General features: G+C 40.5%; 1 protein-coding gene across 1 annotated transcript; it reads left to right on the forward strand.

Annotated features, from left to right (window-relative positions):
* The first annotated feature begins 3,773 nt into the window (after positions 1 to 3,773).
* On the forward strand, positions 3,774 to 7,102 carry LOC101284679 (eukaryotic translation initiation factor 4 gamma 2-like). Its single transcript, XM_049700234.1, is given in 5 exon segments — positions 3,774 to 3,849; positions 3,971 to 3,994; positions 3,997 to 5,358; positions 5,361 to 5,529; positions 5,531 to 7,102. Coding segments are annotated over 5 exon segments (2,850 nt in total). The 3' UTR covers positions 6,750 to 7,102.
* The last annotated feature ends 8,910 nt before the right edge of the window (positions 7,103 to 16,012 follow it).

Below are 16,012 nucleotides of genomic sequence, written 5' to 3' on the forward strand. Positions count from 1 at the left end.
GGTATATGCAAATGCAATGATTTCTGTACACTGGCTAAAATCAGCACACTTGCTAAATTCTCTCATTAGTTGATACTATTTATGTATAAAATCTCAACTTTTTGATTATATCTTATGCAAATAATGCCTATTTCCTACTGTGCTAACATTAAAGTGTTGTCTTTTTCTTACCGCGTTGCTTGGGGCCTCCAGTATACTAGGACACAAAGTAGTGACAGCACATCCTAGCGTTGTTTCTGATATGATGGAGGTTTTCAATCTTTCACCATCAAACACATTTGCTAAGGGTTCAGCAATTTTATTAATCTTTTCAATTTAGCAAGTTTGACTTTATTAATCTCTTTTATTGTGTGTTTCTTCTGTTCCATTAATCTTTTATGCTATCATCTTCTTCCCTTTATATTCTTTGGATTTAATTTGCTGTTCTTTTTCCAATATCTAACATTGAAATGGAGACTTGGTTTGTAGAATTTCTTTTAAAATATATGTGTATACCTTTCATTATAAACTTCCAATAAGTATGGAGAGCAAGTTGGAAATAATCAGTTTTAATTATTCAACCTGAAGTTCCCAGTAACTTCATTCTGAAATTAAATCCTTTAATAATTTTTTATAATATTGTGTAGATTAAAATCATTCTTCTACATCATTAGACCTTGCCTTTCCTAACCTTCCATGTTTATTCTCTTCTTTGGTGTGTGCTACTCCATCTCAGAGCACACTAGAATGCACTCGCTACAATTCTAGCTTTGGCACCCCACAGCCTGGCCGTGTCTAGTCCACCACACGCTCTGCAGTCAACAGAACACTGGATCCACCGGTTAGTCATCTCCTGAAATCTCGTCCTGTGAAACCTTTCCTCACGATTGTGTTTTGTGGTGGTTGTTTTACTATTTTGTTTTGCATTTCTCTGTATCCTAATTTAGGGGATATCAGGGTTCTGAATGTTTTAAATAAATGAACCCCATATCCACCTTCTGATCAATTCTTTTTGGTTATCAGGTTTACATTGTAAAGTGAACCGTGATTTCAGTTTACAATAGTGCCCATGTTGCTTTAATTTTGTGGCTGCATTATTTGGACCCTGTTGAATGGGGAGGTGAATTTGCTTAACTTCCCCCAATGGAAGGTAAAACCAGATGAAACGAACTGATAATTCTCATTAAAAAAAAAAAAGGGATGGATTTATAATTTGGAGTGTGGCACTTCCACAGTCAAGTTTTTAGGTTGTGCAACATTTAACTTGGTTTTGTTCCATGGGTATAGCCTGGCAGTCACCTGACCAGTCCTCTTGGAAGTACATGCTCCAGATCACAATGGGGACATGGGGTCAGAGGGTGCATGAGTCAGCACACGCCCACAAACTCCGCGAGGAAAAACAGCTCTAGCCGTTTGAGCAGGTATCATTAATCATCTTAGCAGATGGAAAGCCTGTTAAAAAGTGACTCCTTCCAGATGCCAGCAGAGACCACGTTACCAAAGAACTGGTATGGCCCAAGCTCTTCGGATAGAATGATTAAAGGGGAAGGCACTCAGCACAGCCCTAAATAAGGAGAATTACCCATTGCTGGCAGTTTCTGGAAGCCATAATTCCCTGGGAACAGCCCAAATCTTTGGCCTCAATGCAATTCATCCAGGTGTGTTTCTCCAAAATCTCACTGTTATCAGAAAAATCACACCACTTTTCTCATCACTCCTGAAGCACATAAAAATCATCATCCCCTATTGCCTGACATGCCCTGGAGTAAACTGGCCAGGCATATATTATCAGTAATTGTACACATTCCCTGAAGGCAAGAATTGCAACTTGGCCAAGTTATAGGCATACAATACATATATAAAAAATAGGGGGGCTTCCCTGGTGGTGCAGTGGTTGAGAGTCCGCCTGCCGATGCAGGGGACAGGGGTTCGTGCCCCAGTCCGGGAAGATCCCACATGCCGCGGAGCGGCTGGGCCCGTGAGCCATGGTCGCTGGGCCTGCGCGTCCGGAGCCTGTGCTCCGCAACGGGAGAGGCCACAACAGTGAGAGGCCCGCGTACCGAAAAAAAAAAAAAAAAAAAGGCATTGATTATTTATTTCATAGAGAATCAGTCCACACTATTTCATGAACACCTAAAAAAAGTAGAATGCTTATAAGAAGTTGTCTTATAATGGTGGTGAGGATCAGGACCCTTTGAAAAGCCTGCTGTGTCACATGAGTCTATCACTCAAGGGGGAAAAGATGGTACATAGTTATCCAGTCATTTTCAGGAATACAATGCGCTCACACTACATTAAAATGTGTTAATCATGATCATAAAGCAAATGTTTCCACAAAAATAACCAGCACAAACTGAGTGATATAGCCCTGAGGGCATTTACTAACATGTTCAATGAGTATCAAGTAAATAAAAGAAGCTGTAAAACAAAAAAATTATGAACATCCAAATGTTCACAGAAAAGTTATTTTCCCCTTCCTTTTTATTGTGAAAATTTTGAAATCTACAGAAAAGTTGCAAAAATAGTAAGAGAAACACCCATAGGCCCTTTGTCTGGATTCCTCAATGTTAAGCTTTTGCTGAACTTGTTTCTCGTCTGTGTGTGCGTGTGTGTGTGTGTATGTGTGTGCACGAATATATTCTTGACCATTTGAGAATTACTTGCAGATATCATAACACTTCATCCCTAAATGCAAATCTCCTACGAATGAAGGCATTCTCCTATATAATAATACAATTATGTCACTCAGGAAATATAACAGTAATACGATGCCATTTTCTAATACACGTCCATTTTCAAATTTGCCCAAGAATACCAATAACGTCCTTGGTTTTTTTAATTTACTTTTCCTCTCTGGGCTACAATCTAGGGTCACACATGTCATGTCTCTTCAACCTCCTTTAATCTGGGACAGTCTCCCATCCTTGTTTGTCATTCACGATGTGGACATTTTTAAAGGTCCAGGACAGTGGTTTTCGAGAGTGTGCTACAATTTGGCTAGTTAGACTCAGTTTCAACATTCTGAGCATTAACACTACGCAGATGAAACGTGTCCTTCTTGGTGCATCAACAGTCATGTGCTTCTCCCTTAGAACTTTCTCTCCATGCATCCTACACACAAACTCTGCTATTACTCATCCCCAGACTCTATCGCGGGGTGGGGGTGGAGGGTTACTTTCTCCTGCCGCTGCCAACACAGCCCACCTGCACAGGACGTTCTCTCTGTTCTTCGCCTGCTACCCAAGGGTTCCTTTGTTCACTGCTCAACTCAAGTATCACACCACAAAAACTGTCTCTACTATACTCCTCCAGGCATATATCTCTCTCTCCAAAGTTCCTATAGTTGTCTAAAATCCACCCAGTACTTCATCACAACGAGTAACTTCATTGCTCCCCTTGTATTAATACTAATCTTATCACAGTTGTGTACCTTGTCATCCCACTGGAATGCCACCGAATTGACAGCAGCGACCATGAACCTTGAATTCTCTACATTTGGACTGTATTTCCCAAAGAGCCTATCAGAATCCAGAGCACTTGGTAAACAGTAATTTTGTGGTCTTTGATGAATGAGTGAATTAACATTACCTTAATGGTAAAGGAAAAAACCCATACTGCAGTTAATTCCCCTTTGTATTTAAGAACTCATCCAAGAAAACTGTTCTCAATTTAGCCCCCCGAGGGCCATACAAATCCCCAGAGATTTTTTCTACGTCTATATGTAACTGTACTTAAAAAAAAAAAAACTTAAAAAAAAAGTTTAAATTCTCAAGGAGATTTCTCAGAAATTAAGAATGGAGGCCAGCAGCGAGCCGGAGCTCTATGGAGGTGGCGGCTGCAGCAGCGACTCCTCTGAGCTGAGAGTTTCAGGCCAGTCCGGACTCCTTCCTCCCCCTTCCCTCCCCCTCTTTTGTTTTCCGTTCCCCTCCCCCTCCCTTCCCTGTCCCCACAACCGGATCCTGAGGCGGCAGCTGCAGTGGCAGCTGCTGAGTTCTCGGTGAAGGTTTTTCATTTGTTCCACCCCTTCCCTCCCCACCCCATCCAATAATATTATTCTTCCGAAGAGTCTTGGTTGTCAAGCCGCCAAAGTGGAGAGTGCGATTGCAGAAGGGGGTGCTTCTCGTTCCAGTGCTTCTTCGGGCGGAGGAGGAAGTAGGGGGGCACCTCAGCACTATCCCAAGACTGCTGGCAACAGCGAGTTCCTGGGGAGAACGCCAGGGCAAAACGCGCAGAAACGGATTCCTGCACGAAGCACTAGACGAGATGACGACTCTGCAGCAAACAACTCCGCAAATGAAAAAGAACGACATGATGCAATCTTCAGGAAAGTAAGAGGCGTACTCAGGAAGCTCACTCCTGAGAAGTTTGACAAGCTATGCCTTGAGCTCCTCAATGTGGGTGTAGAGTGTAAACTCATCCTTAAAGGGGTCATACTGCTGACGGTGGACAAAGCCCTAGAAGAGCCAAAGTATAGCTCCCTGTGTGCTCAGCTATGTCTGCGACTGGCAGAAGACGCACCGAACTTCGATGGCCCAGCAGCAGAGCGTCAGCCAGGACAGAAGCAAAGCACAACATTCAGACGCCTCCTAATTTCCAAATTACAAGGGGAATTTGAAAACCGAACCAGAAATGTTGATGTCTGTGATAAGCGTGAAAATCCCCTCCTCCCCAAGGAGAAGGAACAGAGAGCCATTGCTAAGACCAAGATGCTGGGGAACATCAAATTCACTGGATAACCTGCAAAGCTTGATCTTATTCATGAATCTATCCTTCGTAAGTGCATCAAAACACTTTTGGAAGAAAAGAAGAGAGTCCAACTCAAAGATATGGGAGAGGATTTGGAGTGCCTCTGTCAGATAATGAGGAGAGTGGGACCTAGGTTAGACCAGGAACGAGCCAAGTCCTTAATGGATCAGTACTTTGCCCGAATGTGCTCCTTGATGTTAAGTAAGGAATTGCCGGCGAGGATTCGTTTCCTGCTGCAGGATACCGTAGAGTTGAGAGAACACCACTGGGTTCCTCGCAAGGCTTTTCTTGACAGTGGACCAAAGACGATCAATCAAATCCGTCAAGATGCAGTAAAAGATCTAGGAGTGTTTATTCCTGCTCCCGTGGCTCAAGGGATGAGAAGTGACTTCTTTCTGGAGGGACCGTTCATGCCACCCAGGATGAAAATGGATAGGGACCCACTTGGAGGACTTGCTGATATGTTTGGACAAATGCCAGGTAGCGGAATTGGTACTGGTCCAGGAGTTATCCAGGATAGATTTTCACGCACCATGGGGCGTCATCGTTCAAATCAACTCTTCAATGGCCATGGGGGACACATCATACCTCCCACACAATCGCAGTTTGGGGAGATGGGAGGCAAGTTTATGAAAACCAGGGGCTAAGCCAGCTCTACCATAATGAGAGTCAGGGACTCTTATCCCAGCTGCAAGGACAGTCGAAGGATATGCCACCTCGGTTTTCTAAGGACGGACAGCTTAATGCAGATGAGATTAGCCTGAGGCCTGCTCAGTCTTTCCTAATGAATAGAAGTCAAGTGCCAGATAACTGTGATTCCTTCTAGTGCACAACCACCACGCACTCAGACACCACCCCTGGGACAGACACCTCAGCTTGGGCTCAAAAGTAATCTACCACTTATTCAGGAAAAGCCTGCCAAGACCAGTAAAAAGCCACCACCATCAAAGGAAGAGCTGCTTAAATTAACCGAAACTGTTGTAACCGAATATCTGAATAGTGGAAATGCAAACGAAGCTGTCAGTGGTGTAAGAGAGATGAGGTCTCCTAAACACTTTCTCCCCAAGATGTTAAGCTAAGTAATCATCCTGTCACTCGACAGAAGTGATGAAGATAAAGAAAAAGCAAGTTCTCTGATCAGTTTCCTCAAACAGGAAGGGATGGCCACAAGTGACAACTTCATGCAGTCTTTCCTGAATGTATTGGACCGGTGCCCCAAACTGGAGGTTGACATCCCCTTGGTGAAATCATATTTAGTACAGTTTGCAGCTCGTGCTATCATTTCGGAGCTGCTGAGCATTTCAGAACTAGCTCAACCTCTCTTCTTACTCTGTCTTCAGCAATTAGCTAAATTACAAGATTGAGAATGGTTAACAGAGCTTTTCCAACAAAGCAAGGTCAGTATGCAGAAAATGCTCCCAGAAATTGATCGGAATAAGGACTGCATGTTGGAGATCTTGGAAGGAAAGGGACTGAGTTTCTTATTCCCACTCCTCAAATTGGAGAAGGAACTGTTAAAGCAAATAAAGTTGGGTCCATCTCCTCAAACCATATATAAGTGGATTAAAGATAACATCTCTCCCAAACTTCATGTAGATAAAGGATTTGTGAACATCTTAATGACTAGCTTCTTACAGTACATTTCTAGTGAAGTAAACCCACCCAGTGATGAAACAGATTCTTCCTCTGCTCCTTCCACAGAACAGTTAGAGCAGGAAAAACAACTGCTTCTTTCCTTCAAGCCAGTAATGCAGAAATCTCTTCATGTTCACGTTGATCTACAAGTCAGTGCCCTCTATGCTCTTCAGGTGCACTGCTACAATAGCAACTTCCCTAAAGGCATGTTACTCTGTTTTTTTGTTCACTTCCACGACATGGAGGTTATTGAAGGAGAAGCTTTCTTGGCTTGGAAAGAAGATATAACCCAAGAGTTTCCAGGGAAAGGCAAGGCTTTGTTCCACATGACTCAGTGGCTAACCTGGCTAGAAACTGCTGAAGAAGAAGAATCAGAAGAACCTGGCTAAAAAAACCAGCCGAAGCCTTAAATTGTGCAAAGCGTACTTTTGCTATGATGCTACTGCATTTGACCTAACCACTGCGAAAATTCATCTCGCTGTAACGTTTTCACAATATTTAAAGCAGAAGCACGTCAGTTAGGATTTCCTTCTGCATAAGGCTTTTTTGTAGTGTAAAGTCTTAATCATAGTCTACCATCAAATATTTTAGGAGTATCTTTACTGTTTAGATAGTATATTAGCAGCATGCAATAATTACATCATAAGTTCTCAAGCAGAGGCAGTCTATTGCAAGGACCTTCTTTGCTGCCAGTTATCATAGGCTGTTTTAAGTTAGAAAACTGAATAGCAACACTGAATACTGTAGAAATGCACTTTGCTCAGTAGTACCTGAGTTGTTGCAATATTTGATTATCCATTTGGTTGTTACAGAAATTTTTTTAACTGTAATTGATGGTTGTTGCCGTAATAGTATATTGCCTGTATTTCTACACTGGGCTTTATGTGCTAGATTTTAATATCCTTGAGCCTGGGCAAGTGCACAAGTCTTTTAAAAAGAAACAGGGTTTCCTTGTACAAAACTGACCAGTTCTGAGAGATCGTAAATGCCCTTAAAGTGGTCTTTGTGGGTGTGAAACAAATGGTGAGAATTTGAATTGGTCCCTATTATAGTATTGAAATTAAGTCTACTTAATTTATCAAGTCATGTTCATGCCCTGATTTTATATACTTGTATCTATCAATAAACATTGTGATACTGGGGAAAAAAAAAAAGAATGGAGAAAAAACTCCAAGTTTTAAAGCGCCTCCTCTTTTTTCAAAACAGCATTTTCTCTATTCTTAAAAAAATAGGTCACTTGACCTGAAATAATCATAATAAAAATAACAAAAAATTGAGATACTAAAGAATATCCTGTTATATCAAGTGATTGTAGTATTCATTCTTTATTACTTTGTACATAAATTTCCTGAAAACTCAAGGCTTTATAGCTCCACATGTTCTGTTCTGCTTGCATTGGTACTCACCTCTGTTTTAGTGCAGAGCATATTTTCCAGGGGTAAATACTTCTTTGTATCTCAGACTCATTTATCTCCACATCAACTTACCTCATTGCAGATGAGAAAATGCAGAAGACTCTGGCTGAGGCCGTGCTCTGTCATGGTTTCTCGTTCCTAAGAACACATGGAAGCAACTCTAAACTGCTGTGGATTCTCCTGTTAGTCTGTTAACTAAATAGGGGTGAATTTTCTATGAGGAAAATATTACCGGTAAATGTTTTTGTTTTAATTAGGGCCTGGTTAAGTTGCTAAAGGACTGAGTGAATCAAATTACAACACAATTGATCTTCCAAGTTTGGCCTCCCACACATCACAGATGTCCATCTAAACCAAATGTAATTCTCAAGCATGGTTTATGTCAAGAAAATAACTGCTTATTGAAGCTGCCATGAAGTGCATTCACCCACGCTTTTAACAATAACAAGTCTTACTGTTTTGACACCTTTTCAGGCCTAGTTCGGGGTGGGGGACAGTGCCCAAGGGGGGTGTTCTGTGGTCTTGTGAAATCAGGAAACATTTAAAAATGCAACATAACACAGATTTCAAAAAATACAGACATTTCCAGAGACTTGACAATGTTACTTTGTATTGTGAATCTTCAAAAAGGGAATAGAGGGTTTCCTACTTCGAAAACTTACTTGGAGTAACTTACGACAACTACAGAAGACACAGCCTAAGACACAAGTGTTCCATATATATTTGCAAGTGATTTGAGAGGCAGCATCATTACAATATGGATTGGAGGCAGACAGGCTGAATTCTTCCCCTACCTTGGTCAGTAATTAGCTGACAAGTAACTGGCAAGGCCTTGGACAAAGCATTTTTGTCCCCAGGCCTCAGTTTCCAATTTGTAAAGTGGAGATAAAGTCGTAAGATTATTGTGAAAATCAAATTAATAAATTCATACTGAAAGTGCTATATAAACTGAAAAGCACTACATGAATATGAGTGCATATTCTATTTTTATTATAATATTCCAATACATTTCCTTACAGATTCATAATACTTGCTTTTTCTAATTAGAAGTCCTATTCTCTGAGTCTATATTAGTACAAAATAAAGCAATTTTCTGGGCTTCCCTGGTGGCGCAGTGGTTGAGAGTCCGCCTGCCGATGCAGGGGACACGGGTTCATGCCCCAGTCCGGGAAGATCCCACATGCCGCAGAGCGGCTGGGCCCGTGAGCCATGGACGCTGAGCCTGCGTGTCTGGAGCCTGTGCTCCACAACGGGAGAGGCCACAACAGTGAGAGGCCCGCGTACCGCAAAAAAAAAAAAAAAAAATCAATCTTCTATCTGATATAGTTGTCTAACTATAGGATCAGGTCATGCAAATATATGACTATGTTTTAAAGTCCTTCTAATTTTCAAATTAAAAAAATGTTTTCAAATAGGGAATAGAAGTATAAATTTACTTGTGTTTTGAAGCAGTAGAAAGATAAACCAAAAACTATTTAAAAATGGTTACTATGGGGCAAGAAACAGAAAAAGGAACTGAATGTCCAAATATATATTTACTTGGGAACCCTGGAAAAAGCCTTATGTAATCAAAAAGTATAGTTATTTCAGAAATAAAAAGCTAAGCAATTCCTAAAAATGAAAAAAAAAAAGAATCTAATTGCATAACAAATTGTTGACATAAACACACGGAAAAGAATAATTAAAATGCAATATTTTTACAGTCCATCGCTAGTGAGATATATCCTAAGGATAAAAATTACCACAAATAAATCACAGGCTGCATTCAGTAGGTCTATTATTAAAGACATTGGTATTGTTATTTTGAAATTATTATATGTGTATGGTTTAGGATAAATCAAACGAGTAATTAGGTGTATGTCATGTCACCAAGATTTTCAATATAAGAAAATATGGAAAGAAAAGCATAAAACCAAATAAATTAATACACAGTAATCATACATTTGAAATAGAAATATCATTTTGGATACACAATTTTTTTCTTATTCTAAAAAATACACATTCTCATTGTTATGGACTGAATGTTTGTTTCCCCCCAAAACTCATTTGTTGAAGCTCTAATTTCCAGTGTGATATATTTAGAGGCAGAGCTTTTGGGAGGTCATTAGGTCACAAGAGAGAGCCCCCAAAAGAAGAGACAGGAGAGAAATGACCTCTTCTCTTTCACGTGAGGTTACAGCAAGATGGTGGCTAGCTACAAGCCAGGAGGCGGGCTCGCACCAGACACCAAATCTGCTGGCACCTTGATCTTGGACTTCCCAGTCTCCAGGACTATGAGAAATAAATGTTGTTGTTTAAGCCATTCAGTCTATGGTATTTGTTATAGCAGCCTGAGCTGACAAAGACACCTAACTTCATTTATTTATCTTTTTTAAAAATACATATTATGTAAATACCTGTTCACTGAGCAGTTCCAGAAGCAAAAACAAATCGATAGCAATGACCACTTCTGGGGCTTCGATTCTGGTCTCAGAACTTAATTTTCCTCCTTGTGAAACTGACTGATTCCAGGTCTGAGTGGAAAATACGTTGAATAGATCTTTAGCATCTTGTGCTGAAAAGCAAGAAAGCTATCAACGATTATAGATGTCAAAGAAAAGAGACAGAGGAAACAATTAGAGCAGCTCCCACTGGTTAATTTGTGGAATAGTTTGAGCATCGATGGAAATGACTGGAAAGGCCTGAAACAGATCTTATACATATGTAAAATCATGAGTTAGTAATTATACAAAAAAAATTGCACGTGCTCATTGGTTACCTTTGATAGTTACCAGAAGGTTCAAAAAATTGATTTAAAAAAGGGAAAGGATTATGCGTGATGTATTCTGTTGTTTCTGTGTAGAATTTATTTCATGCTGTTTTTCCAGGGTGTCCGCTGCTTCAACTTAGGACAATTCATAAGGTCACCAGGCTGCCAAAGCCCATCGTGGAAATAAAGCCATTGTTGAAGGCACTGTTGAGACTGATCACAGGGCAGCTTCTGCCTCTTCACCCCTGGTCCTTCTTCTCCCAAGAGCACTACCTAATAAATACCGTGGATGCTAATCTCCATCACAGGGTTTGCTTCCCAAGAGACCCAACCTATTGCAAGCGATCACTGCCATGTGTTGTCTAAGAAAGTACATACTAAGATAGGACTTTAGAGCTGAATCTCTTGTTCCTCAGTTGGCAATGAGAACCCCTTCATGGATGGCAAGTGGCGCTCAGACGGACTCTGGCACAAGGTGGCAGTGTAATTGCTAATATTTTCACCAGTCTGGCATACTGGTGGAAGGAAATGCATTAGCTGGTGCAGGGTGTCAGACATTTGAGAAATGGGGGAAATGGGAACAATAAGGAACAGAATTGGGTGAGCTTAAGTGATACTCTGCAAAAATAAAATAACTGAGAATTTCTTTTAAATTTTGCTTAACACACCATACTTAGGGATGCTTTCTGGAGAAAATAACTGGTTAGGAAAATGCATAATGGAATGATATCTGTCCGTATACGTCAACTAAAATACATCGTGTTGCACAATTCTTAATGTGATTTCCACTTTGTTTTTTTAAAATCTAGATAGTTCTGTATATAGATAATTTAAAAGTTTGGAAATATATATACAAAAAGTCCACAGTGATCACCTTTAAAGAGTAAGAGTAAAGAAGTACTAACTCTATTTTACATATTTCTACACCTTTTGATTTTTTATACTGAGTGTGTATTAATGTTAAGTGGGATGAAGTATAAATATTCCTTTTTAAGGAATTTAATGTATAGGTATATATATAAGTGTATATGTATACATATGCATATATATGTATGTTTTAATATATATTCTTATTTAATGAGATTAAGTATAAATATTTCTTTAAGAAAAAAGAATACCATTGTTGGTTTTACAAGTTCTAGTAATCTGTTCCTATCATCCTTTTCTCTCTATCAAAACAAATTTTTAATTCTGTACTAGGCCATGGATTTTTCAAAATTATGTTCCCTGACCATAAAGAACTTCAGTAAAATTAACCTTCATCTTTTATGGATTTAAAACGATCTTTACCTTAACTTCACTCAAGTAAGAGCATTTATTAAATTATTTTGTAGGGGACATTAAATTGAACTGGGCCTTGTGCTATAAGGAAGCGTGTAAAAAGTCACAGGAGACCAGCCCTAATGAGAATACATTGCATAAGCTACAAAAACATAGTTAAAAATAATCAGAGAGTTGAGGAAAGAAACTTAAAGGAACAAATTCCAAAAAATGTTGAGCCCTTCCTGGTAGAGAAGTGAGCCACACTGCTTTCCTCCATGTAGGAATGGTGTAGAAAAAGGAGGAAACTACCATAGAGTAAGAAGCAACTACCCAAACTCTTAATTACCTCTCAGTGACCGTGTGAGGGCTGGCGTGATGAATTAGCATCCCCAGGAGCCCCAGCCTCAGAGCAAGTCTGCTCCCACCCGCCATTTCCCCACAGACCTTCCTGCACATGGACGTACACCTGTGGACAGGGCAAGGCACATAGGGCCTTCCTAAGAGAAGCAGCCTGCTGAGGACTGGGGACATGGCAAGAAAAGTCCATCTGAGGCACTTCAGGCTCTCGATGGATGCAAGCAATCACTACTGAAGTTTGATGGTGAGGCAGGAAGAGGAAGAGAGATCTCCCAAGGGTCAGAAAACTAGCGAATAAATAAATAAAGAGCACTCTGAGCAATTAAAAATCTAGCAGCTAGGGCTTCCCTGGTGGCGTAGTGGTTGAGAGACCGCCTGCCGATGCACGGGACACGGGTTCGTGCCCCAGTCTGGGAAGATCCCACATGCCGCGGAGCGGCTGGGCCCGTGAGCCATGGCCGCTGAGCCTGCGCGTCCGGAGCCTGTGCTCCGCAACAGGAGAGGCCGCAACAGTGAGAGGCCCGCTTACCACAAAAAATTAAAAAAAAAAAAAAAAAAAAAAAAAAAATCTAGCAGCCGGAGTGCAGAAAGTAACTTGGCTATAAAGCATACGAGAGCCTTGAGATCTGGCTCAGATCCAAGTGCTATCAAAGGGAAAGTCCCGATCCAACCTTCAAAACATTTGAAGCCAGTGGTGACCTAAAACTTACTGAAGCTATGGCAGAGTAGAGACAGCTGACTTTAACCAGATTATAGCAACTTGGCCGCCCAGTCTAGAGGCTTGACAGAAAAAAAGACGCTTGATTTGGGGGAGGGGTGTAGTAAATAATATTACTTCAGTCTTTACTGTTCTTTTACTCACAATCCCATCATAAAATCCAGAATTTTGAGACAACCTAAGTGAGAAGAAATGATCTGTTTGAAACAATACATAGTCAAGAGAAAGAAGCCCACAGATGGCATGTTGGAGTTATCACAGGGACTTTAAAATATTTACAATAAATATTATAAAGAATCTAACAGAAATGACATTCAACATATGAAAACAGATGATGAATTACAGCAAAAAGATGGAAACTATTGAAAAAGAAACACATATAAATGCTAGAAATAAAAAAATGTAATATCAGACAAAATGTTTATCCAATGGCTAATCAGAAAACTGGACACAGCAGATTTTAAAAAGCCATTTGCTTGAATACAGATCAATTAAAATTATCCAAACTGATGCACAAAAAGGAAAAGAAAAAGAACAGAATATCCAAGATCTATGTGGTGACACCAAACTTTCTGACATACATATAATTGAAGTTTCACAAGGAGAGAAGAGAGAAAATTGAAAAACACAACAACAACAAAACAAACAAACAAACAGAGAAGTAATTCATCAAGAAGAGATGATGGCCAAAATTTTTCAAAAATTGATGAAAGACTGACCCACAGACTAAACATCTTAGCAAACCCTAAGCAGAGTAATTCTGAAAACTCACACCTACTCATGTCTTAGTCAAACTGTTGAAGACCAGAGAAAAAGAGTATACCTTAAAAGCACACAGAGAAAAGTTCCAGTTCTGGAAACCTAATGGTGGAGTGACCCGCCTGGGACTGATCCTCCTACAGATAACAATCATAAACTCAAAACAGACATTTTTATAAACAAAAATGTGAAGGCATCAGTGTACAACAACGAAAAATAGCAGGCAGAAAACAGGTGAGGAGTCTACCTTTGAGAAAAAGGAAGCGCACTGGGTGCCATCCATGCTTACGGGCTCTCTGCATTAGGGCACTTCCTGGAATGTTTACGGCAGGGTGGGTAGAACTCAAGCAGAAGGCCAATTCCTTAAAATAAATAGGTGACATCAGTATAGATACAGATACAGATATAGTCGTACAATGGAAAACTACTCAGTCATAAAAAGGAGCAGACTATTCATACACACAGCCTGGATGCATCTCAGAAACATTATATGGAGAAAGAAAGCTACGGTCTCATTAGGTTGAGATGTCAGGGAATGTAATTCAGATCTGCCGAAGTAGCTAGAAATTAAGGAGAGAAATACCAGAAAGGAGGGAGCCACAGAGGAAACAGCCTCAGAAGATGACTAAAACTTCACTCAGACCCTTGGCTGAGCCCTGATCTGTGGTATAGGGGGCTTGCCCCAGCAGCACAGTGGAAATCGAAAGTAGGGCAGCTCAAATGGTGGACCGGAGATTTTAACTGCTGCCCACAGAACAGGAGACAGAGTTTGGAGTTTTAATTCATCAGAAGAGGGGCTCGTAGCCACCTCAGAGTTTTCACTGGCATCACAAAGTGCCACGTCTTAGGAGTAAAGACAATATCCCAAGACCAAGAAACTTGTCCCAGAAATAGGGAAAAACCAAAATGTACTTGCCCTAATAAAGCCTAAAATCAAGCCTCCATAAGTTCAAACTTCTCAGTGAGTAATTGAACTGCCTGCTAAAACAATAATTAATGCTCTTTAGAAGAAGATAGGAACGTACCATCTCTACAACATTTTGTCCATAATATACTGCACACAATAAACATTTATTGGGCATTTCAAGAAAAATCTGGGTGATAGCCTAGTCCCCCACAATCGCATGAGCCACTTCTTTAAAATAAATCTCTTTATATATATTGATTCTATTCTCTGGAGAACTCTGAGATACATAGAGAGAGATACATAGATACGTATTCTATTTATTTCTATGACTGATACAGTCATGCAATGGAAAACTACTCAGTCATAAAAAGGAACAGACTACTCATACAATCAACATGCATAAATCTCATAAACACTGTGTTGAGTTTAAAAAGCCAGATACAAAATAATACATATTCTATCATTTCATTTATATGAAGTCCAAGAACAGATAAAACTAACCTATGATGATAGAAATAAGTAAATCGTTGTCTGGGGAAGGTGGGTGTGGATGTGTATTGGCTGGAAATAGACAGGAGCCAACTTTCTGGAGTGACGGAACTGTGCCACGTCTTGTTTTGGGTGGTGTTACATGGGTGTGTACCTTTGTCAAAACTCAGAGAACTGAATGGTCAAGATCCATGCATTTCATCCTGTGTAAATTATACCTTTAAAAAACAGCATGTGAGGGCTTCCCTGGTGGCGCAGTGGTTGAGAGTCCGCCTGCCGATGCAAGGGACATGGGTTCGTGCCCCGGTCCGGGAAGATCCCACATGCTGCGGAGCGGCTGGGCCCGTGAGACATGGCCGCTGAGCCTGCGCATCCGGAGCCTGTGCAACGGGAGAGGCCGCAACAGTGAGAGGCCCGCGTACCGTAAAAGAAAAAAAAAAAAAAAACCAGCACGTGAAAAATTACATATTGCATCAAATTTCAACTATGTATGTATGCATACATTTATTTCAAATATGAATTTTCAAAAACAAGTCATTGAATCTTTGTAGCTAAATATGTCCATTATTGACTTAGCACCAGCTGTAATATCCAAACCAGTGTTCCAGTGTTAGCATTTCTTTTCCTGACCAGAGCTGAAATACCTGTAGCCCCAAATTCCAGGACCAATTCTGTCCCAGAGTTTCTCTCTAACAACGTAAATGTCTTTGGCAGCCTTCCTGAGGTTCCACAAATCAAGCTCCACTATTTCCTAACTCTTATCCTTTTAGATCCCACACATTTCCTCCCCCCACACACACCTAACACACACACACGCACACGCGCGCACACACACATACACGCACACCGCATCTTGGACCGTCCTTCCTTAACTACCACCCGCGGACTGTTAATGCAGATCCCTCTGGACACTGAGTTTTACCATCAAAATGAACTCCCTTTTCTGTACCTAAAGGCAATCAGTTTTCCTCAGGGCTGTTTCCTTCACAGCTTAT

This window comes from Orcinus orca, chromosome 1 (assembly GCF_937001465.1).
Source record: "Orcinus orca chromosome 1, mOrcOrc1.1, whole genome shotgun sequence".
In the NCBI taxonomy this organism is placed as follows: domain Eukaryota; kingdom Metazoa; phylum Chordata; class Mammalia; order Artiodactyla; family Delphinidae; genus Orcinus; species Orcinus orca.